Genomic DNA, 22,155 nt, shown 5'->3' with positions numbered 1-22,155 from the left:
ATGAATGTTTGGGCTGTAGTGCAGCAAGATTTACACAGTGTGACAGATAGGCAGGGACCACAGAAAGTTCTACATAAAATGTCTTTATTCCAGAAAATCACATAAACAGGAATATGATATCCTCTATTTTGCAGTCAGGTGATCAAAAAAAAAAAATCCGTGTTTCAACCTGTTGTCGTGGGCAATGGCACCACCGTATCTCTAGGGTGCGTCAGCCACTTTGAAGTCCCTGGCTCCGTGATAGCTTCACACAGGCTTGGGTTGCACAGAGTCTCTTGCTCTGCAGCTTTGAAAAAACAAAAACTGACACACCCAAGACAAAGCTGAGAATTGTGGACATAGAGCCACTCCAAAAACCTGGAGTTTAAGGAGGGATTCGCCCCCCTACCAAACCTGCAAATTCCTCCAAAAAAAAAAAGCCCATGGTAGGTTTTCCTAAAATCCGACTTAGTCAACGACTTTGACCAAATCCATACTTTTACTTTGACTTGTAATTCAAAGACGTTTTGCTGTAAACACAATGCGCTCCAGTGGGCTTAATATGTCTCTATATGCATCCTGGGAGACACATACCGTCCTTCGTGTATGATCCCCCTCACAGCCTCACATATCACCCCCTTCTGTTCAAACTTGTGGGGTTGAACACCTGTCACCATACAGGATGCCTGTGACAGGGCATCTGCATTCCCTTGGGTTTCCTCGGTCAATGTTCCATCCTGAAGCTAAAATTTTGTAGTGATAGGAGTGTAATGAATGGTGTGTCACCAAGCAAAACTTTCACCCGGGCAAATAATAACGTAGGGACTCCAAGGTCCACTTAGTGGCCATGAACTCCTCCACTACAATATAATTTTTCTCATCCGGGTTAAGTATCCTACTCAAGTAGGTGACTGGATGTTCTTCTCCGTTCACCTCATGTGACAGGACCACTTGTAGGCCCAACTCAGAGGCATCTGTTTGTACGATGAAGTCTTTCTTGAAGTTGGGGCTGGTGAGAATGGACTGTCTGCACAACGCCAACTTCATAGATTGGTACGCTTCCTCCGTCGGAGGGTTCCACTGAACCATGACTGACTTCTATCCCTTTAACCCCTTTCCCACGTCGGGCGTACATTTATGCAGATGTTGGACTCCCTCCCTTTGATGTGGGCTCTGGTGTTGAGCCCACATCTTTCCTGGCACATATCAGCTGTTTTGAACAGCTGACATGCGCCCGGAATAGCCGCAGGTGGAATCGTGATCCACCCATGGCTATTAACCCATTAAATGCTGCTGTCAAACACTGACAGTGGCATTTAACAAGCGCTTATGGCAATTGCGCCGGAAATACGCTCACCGGTGACCCATGTCACTGGTCACCAGTGTTTTGGCATGACAACCGGAGGTCTCCTGGAGACCTCTACGGTTGTCAGTGCCGGCTTGCTGTGAGCGCCACCCGGTGGCCGGCGCTCATAGCAACTGAGTAATTCTGATCAATCGCCTCTATGTAGCAGAGCCGATCGGGTTGTGGCAGCTACTAGTCTCCCATGGAGACTATTGAAGCATGCCAAAAGCAAAAAAAAAGTTTTTAAAAATATAAAAAATATAAAAGTTCAAATCACCCCCCTTTTGCCCCATTCAAAATAAAACAATAAAAAAACAAACATACACATATTTGGTATCGCCACTTTCAGAATCGCCCGATCTATCGATAAAAAAGGGATTAACCTTATCACTAAACGGCGCAGCGACAAAAAAGTCAAAACACCAGAATTACTTTTTTTGGTTGCCGTGACATTGCGTTAAAAAAAAACATCAGCTCAGCATGCAAAAAATAAGACCCACCCAAAAGATGTGGGATTACACTTTTTTTTGCAATTTCACCACACTTGGATTTTTTTTCCTGTTTTCTAGTACACTATATGGTAAAGCCAATGTTGTCGTTCAAAAATACAACTCGTACCACAAAAAACAAGCCTTCACAAGGCCATATTGATGGAAAAATAAAAAAGTTATGGCTCTGGGAAAAAGTTAGCGAAAAACAAAAACGCAAACCCGAAAAAAGCTCCAGGGATTAAGGAGTTAAGAGATCGGTAAGGGGTGCTGTTGTCCCAGCAAAATTAGAAATTAACCGTCAATAATACCCAATGATGCCAAGGAACGCTCTTACCTGTTTAGTAGTAACAGGCTGGGACCAGTATTGAATGGCCTCAATCTTATTTATTTGGGGATTCATAGCCCCACGGTCGATCACATACCCTAGATACCAGGCTACCTCAAGACCTATTGCACAATTTTTGGATTTGCTGTCAAGCCCGTGGCTCTGAGCAAATTCACTATCGCTTGTACCTGGGACAAGTGGGTATGCCAGGCAGTACTAAAGTTGATTATATAATTCAAGTATGCTGACACTTCTGATGGGGTTCTAACACTATGTCCATTAACCTCTGGAACATGACTGGAGCACCATGTAATCCAAAAGGCAAGATGACATAGCGATAAAGACCCTCTGGTGTTATACAAGCTATCTATTCTTTCACCAGTTCTGTAAAAGGCACCTGCTAGTAACGCTTGGTCAGTTTGAGCATGGTAAAGTACTGGGTCTGCCCCAGTCACTCAATCAGCTCGTCCACCCGGGGCATTGGATAAAGGTAAAATTTTGACACTTCATTCAATTTTAGGAAATAGTTACAGAATCGTAACTATACGTCCAGATTCGGAATTAGTACAATGGGGCTAGACCACTCACTCCTGGACTCCTTAATTACTCCTAGCTGGAGCATTTGTCTTAGCTCACCTGCAATGGCTTGCCTCCAGGCTCCTGGCACACGGTATAGTTTCATTCGTACCCTTACCTGAGACTCGGTGATAATGTCATGTTGGATCACAGAAGTACAGCCGGACAGTTCCGAGAATACATCCGTCTTCTCTTGCACTAATTTCCGAGCCTCTTATCACTGCTATTTAGAGAAAGTATTGCTTATCTTTACCTCTCTCTCTGCCTCCGTCCAGACTGATATCAGAGGGTCCCAAGATGATATAATCGGAGTCACATTCGTAATCATACACTCCCGGTCCTTCGACGCTTTTAGTAGATTTAAACGATACTGTGGCGCCCTGAGGGTTCAGTCGCCACAGAGGTACTGCACCTCCTCCTCTCCTGAGGTGTGGTACTCCACCATCTAGGTAAGGTGGAGACACCTGACCACACTCCAACACCTGCACCCCACACCACAAAGTAGTGTAGCAAAGCACCTTCGGTGGCTCCCTGCTTGGAGTATAGCAAAGCACCCCTTGGTGGCTCCCTGCTTGGAACACGAAACGTGCTGGGAGGTGGGTGGAGCTGAGTTTACATAAAAAGAGCGGGAAGAGGATAGGAGTTAGTGAGTTAGTCACAGGAGTCTGACGAGGTCAGTCTGTGAAAGGAGATCCCCTGAGTGGGATGGAGGAAGGAAGTGCTGCAGTCGACCTCAGTGATCTGGGTCCTCTGGCACAAGAAAGGAACATTGAAGGAAAGCCTGACTCTCCATAAGAAGGAAAGAATTAGGTACGGAACGTGAGGAGAATAAGAGAACAAGGACCAGGGTTAGAGGAGAACCCTTCCCAAGTTCTAAGCGCAAGGCCGGGGTCCGGTCCCCGAGGTTGTATGGATACTAATGGTCCTGCAGCAGACAAGAGAGGAATAGAAGTAGTGACCACTTTATTCCCACACCAGACTTGGGGGCACAACAGGAACGTGTGTGAGCCAGGACTAGGTAGAAGGAGTCCCTGAAGTAGGCTACAGCTGTCAGCCGTACAAGTAGAGTTCATAGGAACATCTGACAGGAGGAACTCCAGTGTATCTCAGTACTGTGAGTACTTCACTTAAAGGCGCTAAAAGGGAGACGTTCAGAAAAGGCACATATGTTGGCGGAGTGATGGAAGGGAGTGCTTCATCTCGCCTGGAAGTTGGCTTAGCTCCTGACCCGGAGGACACGGAACGGATTCGGGCAACTGTACCACAGCAGACTGTGAGTAAAGCTTTGGAACTACATGCCCTGGTGTCCTCCACTTATTCCTGCGCCAGCCTGCCCGATACCACTACATCCCTCCTGTGCCCGACACTACACCATCTAACTGTCACTTCACCTATACTGCCTTGGGACTACAGCCCTGCCTGTGGAGGGCTATAACATCATTGCTGCACTACCCCATCTGTCCCAGAGGATCTGTCTGCAGCGTTGGCTTAACATTTGCCGAACACCACAGGTGGCGTCACAAATCACTTATAAACTTTCACCACCATAAGCACACTGAAACAATCCCTTTTGCAATGGAGACCCAGGGCCACGGACAGGGTCACTGCTGCCATGACAACTCCCGTTAAGATGATCAACCGGCCCAGTACCGAGTACCCCACAGCCCTGGTAAGAGAGGGCGCTCCAATACAACTGTTCAGGCTTTCTTTTCCCGGGCTGGTATACTTAGTAGTTCACCTCCCCAACCTTTTCCCAGACTTCATACGACCCTTTCCACTTGGCCATAAGCTTACTTTTGGTGGTGTGCACTAAGACTACTACCTGATCCCCTTCTTTATAGGACTGTACCGTGTCCTTTCTGTTTTAAGCTTGGCTCTGCACTGCCTGAGCATCCACTAAATGTTCTTTAACTATAGGCAGCAGTCCACTCCTTGTGAATCTACCTAAAATTTTTGAAAGGTCTTTTCTTACCAATCCTTTCAAGGCTGCAGTTATCCTGGTTGCATGTGCACCTTTTTCTACCACACTTTTTCCTTCCACTCAACTTTCCAATAATATGCTTGGATACAGCACTCTGTCAACAGCCAGCTTCTTTAGCAATGGCGTTTTGTGGCTTACCCTCATTGTGGAGTGTGTCAATGATTGCCTTCTGGACATCTATCAAGTCAATAGTCTTCCTCATGATAGTGGAGCCTACTGAAACAGACTAAGGGACCTTTTTCAACGCTTCGGAAATCTTTGCAGGTGTTTTTTGTCAATTATTCTAATTTACTGAGATAATGACTTTTGGGTTTTTATTGGCTGTAAGCCATAATCAACATAAACAGAAATAAACACTTGTAATAGATCACTGTGTTTGTAATAACTCCATATAATATGAGTTTAACTTTTTGTGTTGAAGAACTGAAATAAATTAACTTTTTGATGATATTCTAATTGTGTGAGAAGCACTTGTAAAAGGAGTCCCCTGATCAGTAAGGATCTCCTTAGGCAGCCCAAGGTGACAGAACATGGCAAACAGCTGCTGGCCGATAAGTTTAGCTGAGCTGTGACGAAGCAGAATTCCTTCCCGGTATTGAGTGGCATAATCTACTACCACTAATATCACAAATTATCCACAAAACTATGATATGCCCATAAATAGTGGGCAGCACTTCTTAGAGACATCTATGCAACACAGGTTTTGCTCCTGATGTTGTGATCAGGATCAAAAAGTAGAAGTGTCAAAAATATGTATTTTTAGTTATAAAACATATTATTTAATAACATAAAAACATTTAGAATTTCAGGAATAGATGCTGGAATGTAGATGTATAGGTAGTAGAAAATTATAAATAGCAGCAAGGTATACAATGTTACTTTTTCTCAATATCTATTACAGACAATGTACCACAATTCATAAAGTAGATCGTCAATGATAATTAACCCAATCTCTAAACTGCAAATGCATGTCAAAAAAGTGTGCAAAAAACCCCCCAAAAGTTTCTAAAGTGCTAATGCATATAAAAAGGGGTACAATAAAACAAAAAGTTTTAAAGTGCTCAAAACTGATCAAACACTAATTGAATTCAGGAATATCCTGATCAAAACAAATCAACTGTCAAAAGGGAGACACAAAGTGCAATTTTAGTGATTGACCACTAGATGGCACTATATCATTTTTATAAAATGCATGTGCATAAACCATAAAACAAAAAATATTTTTCCTTTTTCAGAAAGCAATCAAAATTGTGGTATAAGAAAGGATCTCCTCACTATAGGCTATAATAAATATGACATTATAGTTGCAATATACACATTTGTAGTGACCCGGTCCAGACTGGGTATGCCCCTTTAAGCAACCCTGGACCGTGAGTAGCTTTTGTGCACTTCAACTCACCCCTAAGTTATCCTTTTACTGTTATATGGTTTAAGTGAATCCATTACTCACTAATCTCATATATTCATGATTTATATATTATTCTCACAATGTGAAGATTGACACAAGAATTGAGAGTTATCCTTTGGTCAGTGACCCTGTCACCAAGGTTCAATGGGAGGAGCTACCTCCAGTCACTGGGGAGACAAGACAGAGTTCTGGAAGGTTCCCTGAAGAGTCGGATTCAAGATGTGACCCAGAGCAGACCTCATGTGAGGTCTGGAGGTTCATTCTTCTCTTCATCTCAAGACTTAAGGGCCTTTTACACATAAAGCGTCACCGATTTTGTGACGCAGCAGCGATATTGCTACCGATATCGCTACATGTGACACTTACCTCCGACCGGCTCCCCCGCTGGATATCGCTGATCGCGCGAGACCGTCCTGGTCCATTTCTCGTTGTTAGCTTCCTGCTGGCATCCCGCTGGCGCCGATGAGCGAGCCATGGACGCGGCCGGAAGACGTCATCACAGCTGCGGTGTGATAGGTAAGTAACAACCGCCGACTGCTGCTGCATCGCTGGTGAGATCTGTCTGTGTGGCAGCTCACTAGCGACCATTTAGCGATGCACCAGCGATCCTGACCGGGTCGTATCATTGCCGGGATCACTGGTGCATCGCTAAATGTAAAGGGGCCTTTACAGCCAGGCCTAATGCCTTGGATCTTCTCCTGTCTTCTACAGCCAAGAGGGTTAAAGACTTTTAACCTTTTTTAACCCTGGATCCCTGCTGTCCGGTCTAAGGTGTGTTTCTACAGCACTAGGTCGCACTAAATGTGTCCAGAAGAACCTATTGCCCTGTGCGTTGAGGAAATTGAGGGTCTCCCCGCCTCACCACAAATTATCCGTTATTTGCTTCAAGTATATTTCTGCACGTACCGTGACCAGCTGAGAAAATGAATACGGGATTTCAGGTCTGTACATATTGCCATATATTCCCTCTTCTGCCTTTATGCCACCAATAGACTGCACTCTCTTATAATTACCTGCAAGTACTGCTCCTAAATAATACAGGTTCTAAACCCCTTCACCCCCAAGGGTGGTTTGCACGTTCATGACTGGGCCAATTTTTACAATTCTGACCACTGTACTTTTATGAGGTCATAACTCTGGAACGCTTCCATGTATCACGGTGATTCTGACAATGTTTTCTCGTGACATATTGTACTTCATGTTAGTGGTAAAATTTCATTCAAATAACTTGCGCTTATTTGTGAGAAAAACGGAAATTTGGCGAAAATTTTGAAAATTTCGCAATTTTCCAACTTTGAATTTTTATGCCCTTAAATCACAGAGAAACGGCACACAAAAAACTTGATAACTAACATTTCCCACATGTTTACTTTACATCAGCACAATTTTGGAACCAAAATTTTTTTTGTTAGGAAGTTATAAGGGTTAAAAGTTGACCAGTGATTTCTCATTTTTACAACACCATTTTATTTTTAGGACCACATCACATTTGAAGCCACTTTGAGGGGTCTATATGATAGAAAATACCCAAAAGTGACACCATTCTAAAAACTGCACCCCTTAAGGTGCTCAAAACCACATTCAAGAAGTTTATTAACCCTTTAGGTGCATCACAGGAATTTTTTTGAATATTTAAAGAAAAATGAACATCTAACTTTTTTTCACAAAAAAAATACTTCAGGTTCAATTTTTTTTATTTTACCAAGGGTAACAGGAGAAATTGGACTGCAAAAGTTATTGTACAATTTGTCCTGAGTACGCTGATACCTTACATGTGGGGGGAACGACTGTTTCGGCGCATGGCAGAGCTCAGAATGGAAGGAGCGCCGTTTGACTTTTTCAATGCAAAATTGGCTGGAATTCAGATCGGACGCCATATCACGTTTGGAGAGTCCCTGATGTACCTAAACAGTGGAAACCCCCTACAAGTGACCCCATTTTGGAAACTAGACCCCCCAGGAACTTATCTAGATATGTGGTGAGAACTTTGAACCCACAAGGGCTTTACAGAAGTTTATAACGTACAGCGGTACAATTAAAAAATCATATTTTTTCCACAAAAATGATCTTTTCACCCCAATTTTTATTTTCCCAAGGGTAACAGGACCCTAAAAGTTATTGTGCAATTTGTCCTGAGTACGCTGATACCCCACATTTGGGGGTAAACCACTATTTGGGCGCATGGCAGAGCTCGGAAGGGAAGCAGCGCCATTTGACGTTTTTGGCTGGAATTGAGATCGGACATCATGTCGCGATTGGAAAACCCCTGATGTACCAAAACAGTGGAAACCCCCTACAAGTGACCCCATTTTGGAAATTAGACCCCCTAAGGAACTTATCTAGATGTGTGGTGAGAACTTTGAACCCCCAAGGGCTTCACAGAAGTTTATAACATACAGCCGTACAATTAAAAAATCATATTTTTTCCACAGAAATGATCTTTTCACCCTCAATTCTTATTTTTCCAAGTGTAACAGGACCCTAAAAGTTATTGTGCAATTTGTCCTGAGTACGCTGATACCCCACATGTGGGGGTAAACCATTATTTGGGCGCATGGCAGAGCTCGGAAGGGAAGCAGCGCCATTTGACGTTTTTGGCTGGAATTGAGATCGGACACCATGTCGCGATTGGAAAACTACTGATGTACCAAAACAGTGGAAACCCTCCACAAATGACACCATTTTGGAAACTAGACCCCCTAAGGAACTTATCTAGATGTGTGGTGAGAACTTTGAACCCCCAAGGGCTTCACAGAAGTTTATAACATAAAGCTGTACAATTAAAAAATCATATTTTTTCCACAAAAATGATCTTTTCACCCTCAATTCTTATTTTTCCAAGGGTAACAGGACCCTAAAAGTTATTGTGCAATTTGTCCTGAGTACGCTGCTACCCCACATGTGGAGGTAAACCACTATTTTGGCGCATGGCAGAGCTCGGAAGGGAAGCAGCGCCATTTGACGTTTTTGGCTGGAATTGAGATCGGACACCATGTCGCGATTGGAAAACCCCTGATGTACCTAAACAGTGGAAACCCCCCACAAATGACACCATTTTGTAAATTAGACCCCCCAAGGAACTTATCTAGATGTGTGGTGAGCACTTTGAACCCCCCAGTGCTTCACAGAAGTTTATAACGCCCAGGCGTGAAAATAAAAAATTCGTATTTTTTCCACAAACATGATCTTTTAGTCACCATTTTTTTATTTTCCCAAGGGTACCAGGAGAAATTGGACCCCAAAGCTTGTTGTCCAATTTGTCCTGAGTATGCTGATACCCCATATGTGGGAGAAAACTACTGTATGGGCACACGTCGGGGCTCGGAAGGGAAGTAGTGACGTTTTGGAATGCAGACTTTGATGGAATGGTCTACGGGTGTCATGTTGCCTTTGGAGAGCCCCTAATGTACCTAAACAGTGGAAACCCCCCACAAATGACCCCATTTTGAAAACAAGACCCCCTAAGGAACTTATATAGATGTGTGGTGAGCACTTTGAACCCCCAAAGGCTTCACAGAAGTTTATAATGCCAGGGCATGAAAATAAAAAAATCGTATTTTTTCCACAAACATGATCAATTAGTCCCCAATTTATTTATTTTCTCAAGGGTAACAGGAGAAATTGAACCCCAAAAGTTGTTGTCCAATTTGTCCTGAGTACGCTGACGCCCCATATGTGGGAGAAAACTACTGTATGGGCACACGTCGGGGCTCGGAAGGGAAGTAGTGACGTTTTGGAATGCAGACTTTGATGGAATGGTCTGCGTGTGTCATGTGCGTTTGGAGAGCCTCTGATGTACCTAAACTATTGAAACTCCCCACAAGTGACCCCATTTTGGACACTAGACCCCCCACGGAACTTATCTAGATGTGTGGTGAGCACTTTGAACCCCCAAGTGCTTCACAGAAGCTTATAACGCTCGGACGTGAAAATAAAAAAATCATTTTTTTCCACAAAAATGATATTTTTGCCCCCAATTTTTTATTTTCCTAAGGGTAACAGGAGAAATTGGACCCCAAAAATTGTTTTGCAATTTGACCTGAGTAGGCTGATACCCTACATGTGGGGGTAAAACACTGTTTGGGCGCATGGCAGAGCTTGGAAGGGAAGGAGCACCATTTGACTTTTTCAACTCAGAATTGGCTGGAATTGAGATCAGACACCATGTTGCATTTGGAGAGCCCCTGATGTGCCCAAACAGTGGAAACCCCCAATTCTAACTCCAACCCGAACCCCAACACACCCCTAACCCTAATCTCAGCCCTAACCCTAACCCTAGCCCTAGCCCTAACCCTAGCCCTAACCCTAGCCCTAACCCTAGCCCTAACCCTAACCCTAGCCCTAGCCCTAACCCTAACCCTAACGGAAAAATGGAAATAAATACATTTTTTTTATTTTAGTATTTTTCCCTAACTAAGGGGGTGATAACGGGGGGTTTGATTTACTATTTATGGCGGTTTTTATATTTGCCAGCTGTCGCATGCTAAAATACGCTTTTTATTGTAAAAATAGTTTTTGCATCACCACATATTGAGAGCTATAATTTTTCCGTATTTTGACCCACCGAGTCATGTGAGGTCTTATTTTTTGCGGGACGAGTTGTCGTTTTTATTGGTACCATTTTCGGGCACGTGACATTTTTTGATCGCTTTTTATTCCGATTTTTGGGACGCAGAATGAACAAAAACCAGCGTTTCATGAATTTCTTTTGGGGGGGTGCGTTTACACCGTTCCGCGTGCGATAAAATTGATAAAGCAGTTTTATTCTTCGGGTCAGTACGGTTACAGCAATACCTTATTTAGGTTTTTTATGTTTTGTCGGTTTTATGCAATGAAAACTATTTTATATAAAAAATAATTATTTTTGCATCGCTTTATTCTGCGAGCTATAACTTTTTTATTTTTTTGCTGATGATGCTGTGTGGCAGCTCGTTTTTTGCGGGACAAGATGACATTTTCAGCGGTACCATGGATATTTATATGCGTCTTTTTGATCGCGCGTTATTACACTTTTTGTTTGGCGGTATGATAATAAATCATTATTTTTTGCTTCGTTTTTTATTTTTATTTTTTAAGGGGTTCGCTAAAGGGGTTAACTAATGGGACAGTTTTATAGGGCGGGTCGTTACGGACGCGGCGATACCTAATATGTGTACTTTTATTGTTTTTTTTTTTTTTATTTCCAAAAAATGGATTTATTTGGGGGAATATTTTTTTTTTCTAATTTATTTGGCGATTTTTTAAAATTTATTTTAACACTTTTTTTAAATTTTTTTTTAACTTTATTAAATAGTCCCAGGTGGGACATCACTGTCCTGTGCCAGATCGCTGATCTGTCACATCACAGATCACTGTGACAGATCAGCAATCTGTCACAGGCAGTGCAGAAGGCTTCCTCATGCCTGCGCTTTGCAGGCACTGAGGAAGCCAGCTTCCTGCAGGCCCCCGAAGGCCCCCGTCGCCATCTTGGATTCGGGGGCCTGCAGGAAAGGAGTCCCCCACAGCAGCGCGGCACATTGCGCTGCCGTGGGGGGCTCAGGGAAGCACGGAGGGAGCCCCCTCCCTGCCGATGCTTCCCTTTAACCCCCGGTACACCGCGATCATGTTTGATCGTGGTGTGCATGGGGTTAACGTGTCGGGGCGGTCCGCGATCAGCGGCGCTCACCACGTGGGCACTGCTGATCGCGGTAGACGTACTATCCCGTCCATGGGCATAGGGGCCCGGGTCCCATGGACGGGATAGTACGTCTGATGTCAGAAAGGGGTTAAAGCTCCAGAACCTCAATTCTGTCTCAGAATCCAATCCTAAACTGTATTGGCCGTGGATTCCCCACGCGAACTGTTACCGCTATTCCATGTTATATCTCCCTGTTCTGCTGAAGTAAAGCAGCTGTTATCCCAGAGACCTGTTGTCTGTGGTTATTCAATCGGCTGTGGACACTGCGTGGGGATGGATAACAGTGAACGGAATGGCCCAATACCATGGCTGTTGCACATACATCTGTTTATGGCGTTACGCCCCCCTGAAGCAGCAGGGCAAAACGCGCACGTCGGGGCCAGGAGGCTATAGCTTCACATTAACTACATATTGCAGGAGACTCAAGGTATTCTATGTTTTCTTATCCCCACTTTTTCAACCATGGCTCTACACAGAGTTTATCTCCTGCTATATTGTCTGCCATAGGCAGATGTATGCATATATTGCAATTATAATGTAATATTTAGTATATCTTATAGTGAGGAGATCCTGTATTTTACCACAATTTTGATTGCCTTTAAAAGAAGAAATATATTTTTTTTCTATGATTTATGCACATGCAGTATATGCATATACATCTGCCTATGGCAGGCAATATAGCAGGAAATGCATCCAAAAGAGTAACAGATGAACGGCACTAAGACGTTATATATATATATATATATATATATATATATACACATACACACAGTATATATATATATATATATATATATATATATATATACACATACGTACTGCTCAAAAAAGTAATGGGAACACTAAAATACCATATATACACACACTGCTCAAAAAAAAAGTAAAGGGAACACTAAAATACCACATCTAGGTATCTCTGAATTAAATATTCCAGTTGCAAATTTTTATTCATTGCATAGTTAATGTGTTCAGAACAATAAAACATAACAATTATCAATGTAAATCAAAATTAATATCCCATGAAGGTCTGGATTTAGAATGATACTCAAAATCAAAGTGGAAAATCAAATTACAGGCTGATCCCACTTCAGTGGAAATGCCTCATGACAAGGAAAAGATGATCAGTAGTGTGTGTGGCCTCCACATGCCTGTATGATCTCCCTACAACACCTGGACATGCTCCTGATGAGGCGGTTGATGGTCTCCTGAGGGATCTCCTTCCAGACCTGGATTAAAGCTTCCACCAACTCCTGGACAGTCTGTGGTGCAACGTGACGTTGGTGGATGGAGTGAGACATGATGTCCCAGATGTGTTCAATCAGATTCAGGTCTGGGGAATGGGCGGGCCAGTCCATAGCTTCAATGCCTTCATCTTGCAGGAACTGCTGACACACTCCAGCCACATGAGGTCTGCCATTGTCCTGCATTAGGAGGAACCCAGGGCCAACCGCACCAGCATATGGTCTCACAAGGGGTCTGAGGATCTCATCTCGATACCTAATGGCAGTCAGGCTACCTCTGGCGAGCGCATGGAGGGCTGTGCGGCCCTCCAAAGAAATGCCACCCCACACCATTACTGACCCACTGCCAAACTAGTCATGCTGAAGGATGTTGCAGGCAGCAGATCACTCTCCACAGCATCTCCAGACTCTGTCACATCTGTCACATGTGCTCAGTGTGAACCTGCTTTCATCTCTGAAGAGCACAGGGCGCCAGTGGCCAATATGCCAATCCTGGTGTTCTGTGGCAAATGCCAAGCATCCTGCATGGTGTTGAGCTGTGAGCACAACCCCTATCTGTGGACGTTGGGCCCTCAGACCATCCTCATGGAATCCTTTTTTTGTGCAGACACATGCACATTTGTGGCCTGCTGGAGGTCATTTTGCAGGGCTCTGGCAGTGTTCCTCCTTGCACAAAGGTGGAGGTAGCGGTTCTGCTGCTGGGTTGTTGCCCTCCTACGACCCCCTCCACGTCTCCTGGTGTACTGGCCTGTCTAATGGTAGCGCCTCTAGCCTCTGGACACTATGCTGACAGACACAGCAAACCTTCTTGCCTCAGCTCACATTGATGTGCCATCCTGGATGAGCTGCACTACCTGACCAACTTGTGTGGGTTGTAGAGTCCGTCTCATGCTATCATGAGTGTGAAAGCACAACCAACATTCAAAAGTGACCAAAACATCAGCCAGAAAGCATTGGTATTGAGATGTGGTCTGTGGTCCCCACCTGCAGAACCACTCCTTTATTGAGTGTGTCTTGATAACTGCCAATAATTTCCATCTGTTGTCTAATCCATTTGCACAACAGCATGTGAAATTGATTGTCAATCAGTGTTGCTTCCTAAGTGGACAGTTTGATTTCACAGAAGTTTGATTTACTTGGAGTTCTATTCTGTTGTTTAAGTGTTCCCTTTATTTTTTTGAGCAGTGTATATATGTTATAATATAGCAGGCAGTAAACTCTGTAACTCTGTGTAGAGCCATGGTTGAAAAAGTGGAAAACATAGAATACCTCTAGTCTTTTTCTATGACCGGGGTCACAGTAGCGTATAACACGGACGTGTGCTTTGTGAGAAAACATCGTATAGCACTCAGACCTGTGTTAATCTATGGGGCAGATCATATCTGTGATTATTTTCTCATGCCAAATCGGCACGCGAGAACAATCGCAGCATGCTTCTTCTATTTGCACCGACACTCGTCCGAGTCTCGGCTCACTCGCACCCATATAAGTCTATGGGTGTGAGTTACACAGCGCAAATCACTTGGATATCTTCCGAGTGCTGTACGATATACGCCGACCCCGGCAATGGAGGAGATGGAGAAATTAGCTTCTTTGCCTCCTCCGATCCTCTCTGTGTGAAAGGATTGGAGCACAGTAGCATGACACTTGGCTCCCGCTTGCAGCAGAGCAGGAGCCGAGAGAGTCATTAGCATATCGCATCCGATGCTCTCGCATCAGATGCCATAAGCTAGTATGACCCCAGCCTATGGTTCATGCACATGCATTTTATAAAAATGACTAGCTGAAGAGCCCGGCGTTGCCTGGGCATAGTAACCAACTGTGGTTAGTTATAACAAATTATAATGATTACATTGCACATAAAAAACGTGCATCTAATCCTATTCTGTGTAATACTGACTCCTGAGCTGTGTATCTAATACTATTCTGTGTGATACTGTCTGCTGAGCCATGTATCTAATACTATTCTGTGCGATATTGTGTGCTGAGATGCGTATCTAATCCTATCCTGTGTGATACTGTCTGCTGAGCCGTGTATCGTATCTATTCCTATCCTGTGTGATACTGACTGCTGAGCTGTGTATCTAATCCTATCCTGTGTGATACTGCCTGCTGAGCCATGTGTCTAATCCTCTCCTGTGTGATACTGACTGCTGAGCTGTGTATCTAATTGCTGAGCTGTTTATCTACTCCTATCCTGTGTGATACTGCCTGCTGAGCCATGTGTCTAATCCTCTCCTGTGTGATACTGACTGCTGAGCTGTGTATCTAATTGCTGAGCTGTTTATCTAATCCTATCCTGTGTGATACTGCCTGCTGAGCCATGTGTCTAATCCTCTCCTGTGTGATACTGACTGCTGAACTGTGTATCTATTCCTATCCTGTGTGATACTGGGCTGTTGTGAACTCATTTTCTGGTTTACCTCTGGCTTCTGGCAAGGGTGGTGGAGCTGGATGTGTTGACAGAGGAGTCGTGAGTTCTCCATCCGGGCTCCCTCTAGTGGTAACAATAGGTAATGAAGCTGATCTAAATGGCAGAGACCTGCCACCTGAGGAGGAGGAGGACTGTAAGTGGACATCAGGAGTCTCTGACTGGATTTAAGACAGCCGACTCCCTAATTTTGTGCTGGTGATTTTTTCCTGCCCTGAGGTTCTGGTTTCCAGTTCTGTTCCTTCCTTCTCAAGCTAAGTGTGCTCTGCTATATTTTCACATGAGATTTGGTCTTGTTTACTCAGTTTTTGTGGTCAGCCAGCCCCTGCTGGGGCTGTGCTGAATTTCCATTCTTATGTCTCTGTTTTTGCCAGTTTGCTTTTTGTCCCTGATCAGATTGGTCTCTTTTTGTTCTGTCTTCAGAATATACCAGAGTGCTGATATAGGGAATTGAAGTCTAGTGTAGGGAATTGAAATCTAATGACTTCAGGGTTTTTGTTATCAGAAAGTGACTGTGCAAAATTTTGTGGCTGTAGCTATGACGGTGCAGATGCCAATACATACACTTTTCCCCCCATTATGTAGATAGGGGCAAAATTGCTTGGTGAATTGGAATGCGCGGGGTTAAAATTTTGCCTCACAACGTAGCCTATGACGTTCTCGGGGTCCAGACGTGTGACTGTGCCAAATTTTGTGGCTGTAGCTGCGACGGTGCGGATGCCAATCCTGTACATACATACATACACACACACACACACACACACACACATTGAGCTTTATATATTAGATATAGTTGTGCCATCTAGCAGTCAGTAACTAAAATTGCACTTTGTGTCTCCCTTTTGACACTTGTCCATTTGATTTGATCAGGATATTCCTGAATTCAATTAGTGTTTGACCAGTATTAAGCACTTTAAATCTTTTTGGTTTATTGTACCCCTTTTTATATGCATTAGCACTTTAGAAACATTTTGTTTTTTTGCACACTTTTTTTTTACATGCATTTGCACTTTAGAGATTATTGGGTTAATTATCATTTATAATCTATGCTATGAATTGTGGTACATGGTCTGTACTATTGATAAAAAGTAACATTGTATACCTTGCTGCTATTTATAATTATTCTACTACCTATAACTCTACATTCTAGCATCTATTCCTGAAATTTTAAGAGTTCTTATATTATTACTAAATAAATATCATGTTTTATAACTGAAAATATCTCTTTTTGCTACTTCAGTTTTTTGTTCCTGATCATGACATCAGGAGCAAAACCTGGGTTGCATACCACTAATATATGTTGGTGGCCATGGGCGGATTTTACTATTGGCCCTACCAGATCGATAGTAATCCACTCAAAAGGTACCTCTATAATGGGTAGAGGTACCAATGGACTCCTGAAGTTTGCAGTAGGTGAGGTCAGTTGTCACTCTGGACTAGTTTCACAAAACTTCTGTACCTCAGCATACAGACAGATATTTATAGCCTGGGAAGGGGGTAATACCCACGTGGCTTTCAAGGCTATTAATATCAGCTCACAGCTGTATACTTAGCCTTTACTGATTATTAAAATGGGGGACCCTGAAAAAAATGACGTGGGGTGCCCCATATAATTAATAATCAGTAAAGGCTAGGCAGACAGTAGTGGGCTGATATTAATAGGTTAGAAAGGGGCTATGGATATTTGCACCCTACCAGACTAAAAACATCAGCTCTCAGCTATCTCAGAAATCGTGCATTCATAAGATGCCCCAAATCTGGCACTTAGCTGAGCTCTTCCCACTTTCCCTTTGGAGGTGGCAAAGTGGGGTTTTAGGATTGAGGTTAATGTCACCTTTGTATAGTCAGATCACATCAAGCCCAGAAGTTAGTAATGTAGAGGTGTCATGATTCAGGGTGGATCTGACAGATTAAATGCACAAAGTATCCTTTTTTTTCCCCTTTGGCTGTGTGCCAAAGGTGGTTTTGCCCCCGGTGGCCATTAGGGTCATTGCACTGTGGTGATTTCAGTTGTAGTTTTCCCCCCGGTGGCCATTAGGGTAATTGCACTCTGGTTACCTTAGTTTGTGCACGTGATTATGTAACAGGTGTGAATGCTCTATAAAAGAGTATCAGGTGTGTTAATCACTGTTGGTGATAGTTCCTCATTTGCAAGGAAGCCTGGGTAAATAATGGAGCTGAAGGAGAGTCACGGCAGCCCAGTCAGAGTGCTGCAGTAGCAGCTATGGTGTCTGCAAGGAGGGCTGGCATAGATTGGTGGAGTGTCAGCTATGGTGGCTGCAAGGAGGGCTGGCATTGCTTGGTGGAGTGGCAGCTATGGTGTAGAGCTGCACTCAGGATGCTGGACTCGGTTGCTGAAAGCTGGACTCAAAATGTTGGACTATTTGGCAGAAAAGCTGGACTCATTTGCTGGACTCTGTTTCTGGACAGCTGCACGCAGGTGGTGGACTCTGTTTGCTCCAAGGCTGCACTATGACTGAGTTGTCCTGGACTCTTCTCAGCACCATAGTGCAGACTTGGAGCAAACAGAGTCCAGCATCTGAGTGCAACTTCCAGCAAAAGATTACAGCAACTGAGTGCAGCTCTACACCATAGCTGCCACTCCACCAAGCTTTGCAAGAAATCTTCACTGACACCAATAGCTGCCACTCCACCATGCTTTACACGAACTCCTCGCTGACACCATAGCTGCCTGTTATGAATGAGTCACTGGAGGAGGCAAAAACAAAAATGCAAGCTAAGTCCAGAAAACCGGAGAGGTTGGTAGCTAACGGATTGCAGACCCCTGATCCTATTCACAACAACTAACAGTAGCCGTGGAGCGTTCCTACGGTGGTCCTAGATGCCTCTTCACAGCCGGAGAACTAAATAAGCCTAAAGAAAGAAAGGGGAAATCTAAACTGCCCCAGAGCAGACCCCATAGCAATAGATAGCCCCCAACATGTATTGTCGGTGAAAACAGATGAAAACACAAACACAGAAAGACAGGCAGAGCAAATGATGGGGCCCAACTAACTAGATAGGAAAGGACAGAAAAGATGCTGGCTGCAATCCGCAAAAACCCTACCAAAAATGTCCCAACACGTCTGATAGGAAAAATGGCCCTGAAGTCACTAGACTTCAAAATCCCTATATCAGCACTCCGATATATTCTGAAGACAGAGCAAAAGAGATTTAACCGATCAGGGACAAAAATGGAAATTCAGCAGAGCCCCAGCCGGGGCTGGCAGAACACAAAACTAAGCAAATCAGACAAAATCTCATGGAACAATAACAGAGCAAAACTTAGCTTTAGAAGACAGGAACTGAACTGGAGGCCAGAGCTCAGAGCAGAGAAATCACCAGCAACCCTACAGGGCGTCGGCTGCCTTATATCCACTCAGAGATTCCGGATGTACAATCGCAATCCACCTGTTCAGGTGACAGGTTTCTCCCATCCAAATCAGTTTCACCACCTCCTTTCACCAGCAGAGGGAGTTTTATCGGACCTCAAAGGTGAACGAGAAAATGAGCTCACAACAGCGGCCGCTCCAGGACTCTGACTGAGTTGTCCTGGACTCTTCTCAGCACCAGAGTCCTGGAGTGGCAGCTATGGTGTCAGCGAGGAGTTCGTGTAAAGCATGGTGGAGTGGCAGCTATTGGTGTCAGTGAAGATTTCTTGCAAAGCTTGGTGGAGTGACAGCTATGGGGAAGAGCTGCACTCAGTTGCTGGAATCTTTTGCTGGAAGCTGCACTCAGATGCTGGACTCCGTTGCTGGACATTGCACCCAGATGTTGGACACGGTGGAGGAAAAGATGCACGCAGGTGGTGGGCTCTGTTGCTGGGAGCGTAAGCAACAGAGCAAAGCTAAGTGGTGTTCCCCTGTTTTGTCACTGTTCCTTATGTGTGTTTAGTGCAGTGGTGGGATTAGTTTCCACACCAACCAATTCCCTAATGAGGGTTTAGGTGCAGGGCGAGTCAGGGTTTTTAGGTTCCTGATCGGCGCCCAGTGCGGAACCGGCCTAGGGAACATTAGGAGTGTAGAGACACTGACTCAGGGGAGTGCAGGAGGTCTCCACATCCCCGTTCCCTATTGCAGGGCCACCATTGTTATTGTTACACAGGTTTTCCCTATTTCCTTGTCTTATTGTATTAGCTACCGGCCTGCGGGCCGCATCACAGGACAATTACATGTGCCGCGTCCTGTTGTATTAGTTACCGGCCTGCTGGCCGTGTCACTCAGGACCCGGCATGTGACATTATCACCAACCTTTAATTTTTCTGGTGAGCCTTGGCCATGTGGAGTCCTGTGAGCAATTGCTGCTGGGCCTCACTGAGGTGAGTGAGGAGCTGCATGGTGTTGAAGCAGTTCAGCAGCAATTATCAGGGTCTAGGGCCTCCCGTTTGACTCAACTGGAAAATCAAATAGTGGCTGGCAAAGAAGCCCCCTAGAGTCGCTGCTGGGGAGCAAGACTTGCTCATACAGGTGGACGTACCCAGACAGGTGGAGTTGGTCCCCATTGTGCTGTCTGGGGTTCCCCGAGGTGAAGGGGTTACATCCCGGTAGTGAGCAGACTGGTGTGATAGTCCGTGGGGTCTACGCCAAATCTTCCATACCACCAAAGAAGCTGCCCAGTGACCAGGGAGTGTATTTTTCCTCCATATCCCAGCCCCCTTCCTCTCCAGTGTGTGCAGCAGGTGTGTTGCAGGAGAGTAGGGGCATGTCTCAGCTCTCGCCGTTAGCCAACCATGGAGGCGCAGACCTCATGGTGTAAGGGGTTGGGGGGTGGTGTACCCCTTGGTGGAGTGCGGGGGTGTGAGTCTGGTGACACAGGGGGATGCCTCTGTTGTTGATTCCAGAATGAGTTCACCTAAATATGACAAACGAATGTGTGGCAATAAACGTTCAGGTCTGGACCTGTGTGTGAATGAGCATGTATGGGTGGCCACCAAAAAACATCTTGGAAGTGTGTTGTGGAGTCTTACCAGCTCATACCGAACATACACATACATAACTCATTCCCCAGGTCGATGCTTTGGAGATGAGTGGTGCCTCCAAAACATACTTTGCCAATACCAGCGGTGCGTTTGTCATAAACCTGAAGTGCAGGTAGTGGTTGGGGTGAACTCTGGATCTAGGTGTCTCCGCTGTAGGTGATGCCCTGATGAGGAGTGGTCTTGAGGGCCAGAGGCCCCTCATTAAGGGGAGGGTACTGTCATGATCCAGGGTGGATCTGACAGATTAAATGCACAAAGTAACCTTTTTTTTCCTTTGGCTATGTGCCAAAGGTGGTTTTGCCCCTGGTGGCCATTAGGGTAATTGCACTGTGGTGATTTCTGTTGTAGTTTTCCCCCCCCGGTGGCAATTAGGGTCATTGCACTCTGGTTACCTTAGTTTGTGCACATGATTATATAACAGGTGTGATTGCTCTATAAAAGAGTATCAGGTGTGTTAATCACTGTTGGTGATAGTTCCTCATTTGCAAGCAAGCCTGGGTAAAGAATGGAGCTGAAGGAGTGTCACGGCAGCTCAGTCAGAGTGCTGGAGTGTCAGCTATGGTGTCTGCAAGGAGGGCTGGCATTGCTTGGTGGAGTGGCAGCTATGGTGTAGAGCTGCACTCAGGATGCTGGACTCGGTTGCTGAAAGCTGGACTCAAAATGTTGGACCCTTTGGCAGAAAAGCTGGACTCATTTGCTGGACTCTGTTTCTGGACAGCTGCACGCAGGTGGTGGACTCTGTTTGCTCCAAGGCTGCACTATGGTGCTGAGAAGAGTCCAGGACAACTCAGAGCCCTGGAGTGGCAGCTATGGTGTCAGCGAGGAGTTCATGTAAGGCATGGTGCAGTGGCAGCTGTTGGTGCCAGTGAAGATTTCTTGCAAAGCTTGGTGGAGTGGCAGCTATGGTGTAGAGCTGCACTCAGATGCTGGACTCCGTGGCTGGACAGCTGCACTCAGGTGCTGGACTCCATTGCTAGACATTGCTCCCAAATGTTGGACACGGTGGAGGAAAAGATGCACGCAGGTGGTGAGCTCTGTTGCTGGGAGCATAAGCAACAGAGCAAAGCTAAGTGGTGTTCCCCTGTTTTGTCACTTTTCCTTATGTGTGTTTAGTGCAGTGGTGGGATTAGCTTCCACACCGACCAATTCCCTAGTGAGGGTTTAGGTGCAGGGCAAGTCAGGAATTTAAGGTTCCTGATCAGCACCCGGTGTGGAACCGGCCTAGGGAACGTTAGGAGGGTAGAGACACTGACTCAGGGGAGTGCAGGAGGTCTCCACGTCCCCGTTCCCTATCGCAGGGCCACCATTGTTATTGTTACCCAGGTTTTCCGTATTCCCTTGTCTTATTGTATTAGTTACCGGCCTGCGGGCCGCGTCACATAGGACAATTACACGTGCCGCATCCTGTTGTATTAGTTACCGGCCTGCTGGCCGTGTTACTCAGGACGGGGCATGTGACAAGAGGCATCAGCCCATTTAAAATGATAAAACCATTTATACTCACCTTTACCCCCAATCCATTGAAGACCATGTCCCCTGTAAAAAATAAAAATGAAAAATCAACATAACCCTCACCTGTTCCCTACGTGAAGATAATTCACCGATGCCCATATCCCCTGTAAAAGAGTTAAAAAAAAACAAATTCCTCACCTTAACCCTATCACCCCACTTGCCACCACCATAGGGCAAATAGGAAGAGCAAAAGCTAAGTGCCAGATCCATA

At 44.9% G+C, this 22,155-nt stretch overlaps 1 protein-coding gene across 3 annotated transcripts in view; it reads right to left on the bottom strand.

Annotated features, from left to right (window-relative positions):
• LOC141089507 (amine sulfotransferase-like) overlaps positions 1-22,155 on the bottom strand; it is a 315,569-nt gene that overhangs the window by 11,373 nt on the left and 282,041 nt on the right. The window contains exon 7 of one of the 3 annotated variants that reach the window (XM_073575966.1): positions 21,937-21,968. The exons of the other annotated variants lie outside the window; for them this stretch is intronic. Coding sequence (XP_073432067.1) covers positions 21,937-21,968 — 32 coding nt within the window. The remainder of the gene's footprint in view (positions 1-21,936; positions 21,969-22,155) is intronic. 3 annotated transcript variants of the gene reach the window in all.

The sequence above is a fragment of the Dendrobates tinctorius genome, unplaced genomic scaffold (assembly GCF_039654945.1).
Source record: "Dendrobates tinctorius isolate UK_male_01 unplaced genomic scaffold, ASM3965494v1 ptg000046l, whole genome shotgun sequence".
Lineage (NCBI taxonomy): Eukaryota > Metazoa > Chordata > Amphibia > Anura > Dendrobatidae > Dendrobates > Dendrobates tinctorius.
The sequence above is the reverse complement of the archived record's forward strand: the minus strand, read 5'-3'. Positions and strand labels throughout refer to the sequence as shown.